Here is a 7,109-nt window from a genome sequence, read left to right on the forward strand (position 1 = left end):
GGGGTTGTGGGGGGGTGTGTTGGGGGCAAACTGTATTGTGATTTTAGGATTTTAGAGAAACTTTACTTTAACTTGCACTTAGTTTCCAAATATAATTTACACAAAATACCTAACCAGTGTGTGTCTGTAACGTGTGTATTTGCCATTCATATGTTTCTATATGATACACTCGGACAAATGAAATCCATATATCTATGACTAAGGTTGGGAATTTAGTGGCTTTGTGCTTTCTGGAGTTACGTTTGGCAAAGTGTTTTCATAAATGATGAATTACATCACTCAGATGAAGCTTTTTTATTTGCCTATTAGGGTAATTTTTTTTTTTTTACATATAATGCAATTCATTTATGTAATTGACTTCAGAGTTATTTTACTTTGCTATTGTTCTTTGCATTGTAATTCCCTCAGTTTTAATAACAGACAGATGCATATAGTTAATGTTAAAGTGTATCTGTAGTCAGATTTTTGTTTTTCTATTTTGTTAGAATGTTTAAAATGTCTTCTTTTTTTTTGTTTTGTTTACTTTTTGGGGAGATTTGCCTTTTGCTTCCTGTCCCAAAGACACAGCAGAGTGACAATGGCCACTAGTATAAAATGGAGAATGAATTTCCACAGTGTGGACACAAACAGCTAGAAAAACCTGATAGAAATTCTAGGCATTTCCCACCCTATCACAAACGAAAAAATTTACTTGAACTGTTTACATACAGTAACATGTTAAGCTCTATGACCGAATACTTTTGTGTCTCCTTTGTAAATCAAAAGACAGTTAACAAGCTTGCAGATACTCCCCCACCCCCCTTCACTGAATGCAGCATTTAGTTCTCACTGTGCAATTCTCCTGGCCATTTGACAACAGTCTGTGTTCTTTAAAAAGATAGCACTTATTTCCTTGCAAGTCAATTTTAGGCTGGTTAGTTGTAGTGTCAGGTAACAGTTTACATTTAATGGGGCTGCGGAGCTCTTTTTTACTTTTATTTTTGTTCCTCTTTTTTATGTTTCGGGGAAGGCTAAAGGGAGAATCTCAGAGAGAGTTCTTTGCTTTACTCTACACAGACCTAGGCTGCCCTTGCAGGATCCCCTGCCAGGATTTCTATCATCTTCTGATCAAATATTAATGTATGATTCTCTGCTTGCTCACTAATCCAAAGCCAATTAATATTATCTGTCAATTATTTACAGATCCTGAGCTGCAGAGGATCTTCCCAGAAGACTTCAGTGACCAGGTTTGGAATACTTAATTAATTTTTACCCTTGTTTTTTTACGTGACACCACATCCTTTTCAGTGATAGTTATTTAATGTGCTGTTGCCTGTGTCCATTAATAAACACAGGTGAAATCTGATTGCATGAATTTAAAATATGTACAGCACTTCTGAGCAAGATGTCAGTGCTTATTGAGTAGAAGTTTATGTCCCTATATGTTTATGGTGTTTGGAGACAAGGGTTCATACATTTCAGAATACATTTTTCTCGTTAAAATGCTGGAAAACAAAGTACATTACACACACACACACACACACACACACACACACACACACACACACACACATACACGTTTCAGTGGTAAAGGGTATATTTACCCTTCAGGGTTGGAAGAAAGCATAGACATGCAAAGTAGCGTATTTTGGCCTTTTGCCCACAGACAAGCTATAGAAAGAACTAGGTGTGGAAAAAAAACCATAGCAACCTGTCATAGGTCACATCACTGTGTCAGATCAGTGATCTGCAAATCATAGTTGATAAAGGTTATTGCATTGCTCTTTAACCTATTAAAAAATCTTGTTTATGTTCACCCGTCTTCAGCTTCTCTCACTTGGCCACAAGTTGGTTCCACAAGCAGGTTATGCAGGACATTATTTAGAAAGTGTTTGTCAGTGTTCTTCAAGACAAAGACGTATGCAACAAAGTCAGGCAAGATGTTGTCTCCGGCATTAACCAACATGCATTGAATCCTTCATGATGGTTTTAAAATGATGAGTTGACCCTTTTTCTTTTTTCATTGGTTTGTGAGGATCCATGACAGGTCTTCAGCTGCCCTGAACATTTTGTCCTCTAGTTGCCCTATGCATGTCTTAGTCTCTCTTGGGAAACTTGCCTTTAAAGGGAACCTACTAAGTTTGGTAACTGCCATTACTGAATTGTTTGTGAAGGTAAATGCTTGTAGGCTACCATCCTAATTCTTGCTTTGTTACTTACGGAGTCACCAAGTGTTGAATAAAGGAGAAGAATGACAGCAGTGGGATGTACAGTATGTTATACTGACAGTTTCCCTTTTACAAAGCTTACGATAGCCTTTAATTCATCTATGCTCTGAACATGCCCATTTGTTCGGGGTTTTTTTTTTTAGCAATGGTATTTTCCATAGATAAATGTAAGATCACACATCCTGAGGCACTTTGATAGTGTAATGTAATTTCTGCATATGTATGCAACTTTGCTTTACTTATAATTATTATGTAGGGCTAAAACAATTAATCAATAATGAGAATCTCATTATCAGTTGAATCTCCTGCTGTCATTCTGCTCCCCTGTTCTCCTCCCCGTTGGTGTCGGCTGCAGCGGTCTGTGTCCCTTTTAATCCCTGCTACTCTCCCTCCCTGTATCGACAGAGGCATCGGGAACGCAGACCACTGCAGCCGCATTTCCCGATTGCCCCCCCCCCTGCCGCCCCGTTCCTCTCCTGCCACCCCTTTTCCTTCTCAGCTGCTCCCCTGTGCTCCCTCTTCTGCCGGCAGTATGAAGCCAGCATCAACTACCCATCTAGCGGCTGGGAGCAATACCCATCCTGCTATTGGCTATTTTAAATTGCACTAGCAGGCTGGCTATTGCACCTGCCCAGTGCCTGCTGTCAATCAGTTCCTTCTCCTTCGGTTCCTTCCTCTACTGATTGACAGCAGACAGTGGGCAGGTGCAATAGCCAGCTTGCTATTTGCTATTGTAATTTGAAATAGCCAATAGCAGGCTGGCTATTGCTCCCAGCCACTGTATGCTGTGATTACATTCAGCTGTCTCAGTATGCTGCTGTCATTCCCCTAGCTAAAGTTATTGAAGTTAAAAGGTGACAATAGGGGTCTATTTGAACCCCTAATGTCACCTTAAAGAGAACCTGTCATCTGCAATGTGCTATCACATAGGGTGCTTGTGGACCCCACCATGTAATAGCAATAAAGTTAAGTAAAGATCAAAAAAAAGTTTAAAAAATATTAAGTAAAATAAAATTTAAAAATACCCCCCAAAAATGTAAAGTTCCCCAACCCCGCGAATGCGAACACATTCTAACAGAAACACAACTTGGGTGCACCTACGTAGGAAACCATTATTGCACATGCAATAATTCTCGGGCCAATATTCATGGCTAACACTAAACTGATGGCTGGGCTTTTATATACAGTATATATAATTTGTATTTTTTGTCCAATTTTGGTGTTATTTTAAGGAAAAGTTTGGTTATTTTATTATATTGCCTTAGAGTTTTAAAATTCAAATTGTTTTGCAATGCAATGCGATGCCACTTTTAAGACCAAGTGCAAGTACTTTCCCCTAGGTACTTGCCGATACCAATTACCAATACTTTTTTTTTTTTTTTTTTTAAAGGGACATGTGACAATTTTTCTAAAACAACACATTTGATTTTAGGGCAGTTTCTTACCAGAGCTAATAAAGATGTCACCAGAGCAGAAAACATTTTACCAAAGAAGAATACATGCCTTTGACAGCAGAATACATGCCCCCAAAGCAGAATCCAATGTGCTAGTTAAGGGACACTGCAGAGCCCAGCATAAATTCTGCACAGCCCACCTAAAACGGTTAATCCGTTCTGACGTGGTCACAAACCGATTTTGGTCGCGAACAGAATCAAATGAGGTTAATCTGTTCTGAACCATATGTAAAAAAAAATGTAACCACAAAAATATGAAACAAAGTACAGTATGAAGAGAGTGAACACTAACCTCGATCATGCTTTTCTACAATTTCCTTCTTCAATTCAACGGTTATTTTCTTCAAAACTTTCTTCTTACCATTCTTGCTCTGCACTTTCTTTTTACCACCATTCTTGCTCTGCACTTTCTTTTTACCACCATTCTTGCGCTGCACTTACTTTTTACCACCATTCTTGCGCTGCACTTACTTTTTACCACCATTCTTGCTCTGCACTTTTCACCACCATTCTTGCTCTGCACTTTCTTTGGAGCCATGCTTTATTGAATAATACTGTACAGTACTGTATGTGCTAAAAAGCACACAAAAAAGCTTCACAGCAAGTGTGCACAGGTCTGTCTGTGACCGCGATCTCGACTAGAGGGAGCCACAACAACGTGTCGGAGCGGGGAAGATGGCCGCAGTCGTGTTCGTCACCCGATGCAGAGTTCGTGAACGGAGGCAAAATTTTGCCGAACTTCCTGTTCGCAAACCGAATTGTTCGCGAACAGAAGCATTCGTGGTCGAGGTACCACTGTATATGTAAAAGGTGGGAAAAGTAATTTGCAGTTTCACCCTGACAAATTATGCTGCAGGAGGTGCGTTGCAGTGCCATTAATTTCAATGGATACCAAATGCAACTTCTGTCTGCAGTTTGATCACCCGCATTGGAACGCGCGGTACTGCAATGCCTTGCTTTCCAGTGCAGTGCGATTTCAAAAAATGTGCATACCGTTTCATTCTGAAGTAAACTTTGTCTGTAACGCTGCATTGTGTATTTATTATTTTTTTTTATCCGATTTTTTTGAGGTTAATAATCGATTATGAAAATAATCGTTTGCTGCAGGCCCTAATTATTAATTATGCATTTCTTTAATTTTTGCAAAAGGTGAACTTATCCTTTAAAGGAACTCAACACCTAATATTTCCTTCACTGTTGTTATTATTATTAGTAACATTCTTTATTTACAGAGCACCCACACATTGTGCAGCTTTATATATTATATGGAAGATGAATGTAAATGACAAACTCTAGGACAGTGGTTCTCAACCTGAGGGTCGGGACCCCCTCGGGGGTCGAATTGCGATTTGCCAGGGGTCACCTAGTCAGAAAAAAAAAAAAAAAACACCATAGGAATGCATAGCTAGATTCTTATTGGCTATTTCACTTTGCAAAAGCCAATAGCAAACTAGCTATTGCAACCGCCCTCTGATGCTGCCAATCAGCAGAGGGGGACCTGAAGTTCTCCACCAGGTCCCCTTCTAGTGATTGACAGCAGCAGAGGGCGGGTGCAATATGTATGTATTCAAGCAAAAAAATATGTAAAACACACCTCTAGCTATGCATTCCATTTTCCCGGTCCGCAGCTGCAGAGATCGGGCAATGTCTCAGTGCCTGTGATTGACACTGCGCACTGTCAGCTTCCTGGCGGGCTCGGCACGTGGAGCTGCGAACACGCCCGAGCCCATCCCTATCAGTGAAAGTACTGCGGAGTATGTACCTCATACGTTATATAGCCACACACTTTAAATCCAATTCTTCTAGTTCCAGCTGCAGAGCCCGGTCCTGTCTTTGCCTATAGCAGTGGTTCTCAACCTGTGGGTCGCTGTGCAAGGTGAGAGTCCTCCTCAGCTCTCTCCTAGCGCAGCAGAGTCAGTTCTCCTGCCACACCTCCAGATGTCGCTGCAGCAGCCGCGTCATCCCTAAATTTTACCTTTGGGGGTCACCACAACTTGGCAAGTGTTACCAAGGGGTCCCGGCCCTAGAAAGGTTGAGAACCACTGCTCTAGGAAAACATTTTATAGTCCTTTTTGTTTTGCTGCCTGAAACCACCTAGAACGAACTTGGACATTAGGGGTGGGGTTTTCCCCAGCAGCAAACCCAAATTTCTGTCATCCATTTCCTCCTCAGCTTTCACCTTTCCCTTATCACAATGCTCAGAGTCATATTGCACTGGCAACTTTGCTGCTGGCAACACTTTGTGCAACACATTTATTGAAATGCAATGGCTACTTTCCCCAATTTGTTGCCTTGCTAGCTGAAATTCTGCAGAAATCCAGTCACCAGCAATGGAGTGCCAGCCAGTTGACACTTTGCTGGTTTGGGCACTGCAAAAGCAATACTATGGGAACAGGAAGAGGGTTGAGGGCTTGTGTGCATCTTCGCAGTTGCAATGCGATGCGTTTTGCTGCAATTTTACCACAGTTGTACCGCAACTGATGCATTTTTTAAATTTTCTTAAAATTGGATTTTAGGTGCGTTCCAGTGCGTTTGCATGCATTTTTGATGCGTTCCATTGTGATCCATTGCAGCTAAAATAGGGCAAGCAGTATTTTTTTTGACTCCATTGGAACGGACTGCACTGATGTGAATAGAGCACCAGAAATCCCTTAGGAAAGCATCTGTTGGGAACTAGCCCTGAGTCATGTTGAGTCAAGTTTTTGCCAGCAACAAAAACGCTTGTGACATAGGCCTTTACATAGGCCTCCCTGCAATATTAACAGTAACAAAATAGAAAAGCAAGCAAACAGTGCAGAATGCAATGAAAGAAAATTCTAGTTTGCACTAAATATTATTTAAAGAACTAGATTATGATTACTAGCTAAAGTCTAGTAACTAAGGAAAACTAGGAACGACTGTGCAAGGTTGAAACTGGATACAGATGGAGCTAAAGTGCACATGCAACAGATTTAGAAAATGCTGAAGCACCTTGTTGAAACGGAGGCTGCATGGTGAAAATTCTAGAAGATCAGAACCAGCAGAGTACCACATGCTGGTGGCCACTGGATACAATGGCAGATGGAATGTGTTTTGGTACATTATATAAATAATTTTCTAATAATGCTCAGTTGATGGGTTTTAACTAGGGATGCTCCGATACCGATACAAGCATCGGTATCGGCGGCGATACCGAGTATTTGCATGAGTACTCGTACTCGTGCAAATACTCGGATACAAAAAACGAGTACCTGTGCCATCTTCAAGGACTTGAAACCGCCGCACACAGGACCTCCATAGCGTCTTCAATGAAACAAGATGGCCGCAAACTCCTCCTCCAAGTCCTCAGTCATCTGCTCCATTCTGACCTCTTCTCCCGCTGATTGGCCGATTGGATGATTGACAAGGCTTCCTCACCAGTCAGGAATGACTGGTGAGGAAGCCTGTCATCATCCAATCGGCCAATCAG

The 7,109-nt window shown here is 41.2% G+C and overlaps 1 protein-coding gene across 1 annotated transcript in view; it reads left to right on the top strand.

The window, feature by feature from the left end:
• Positions 1-7,109, top strand: part of DENND1A (DENN domain containing 1A) — a 702,656-nt gene that overhangs the window by 129,372 nt on the left and 566,175 nt on the right. The window contains exon 3 of the mRNA XM_018556699.1: positions 1,183-1,226. Within this exon, the coding sequence (XP_018412201.1) occupies positions 1,183-1,226 (44 nt within the window). The remainder of the gene's footprint in view (positions 1-1,182; positions 1,227-7,109) is intronic.

The sequence above is a fragment of the Nanorana parkeri genome, unplaced genomic scaffold (assembly GCF_000935625.1).
Source record: "Nanorana parkeri isolate BGI_ZX_2015 unplaced genomic scaffold, ASM93562v1 scaffold248, whole genome shotgun sequence".
NCBI lineage: Eukaryota > Metazoa > Chordata > Amphibia > Anura > Dicroglossidae > Nanorana > Nanorana parkeri.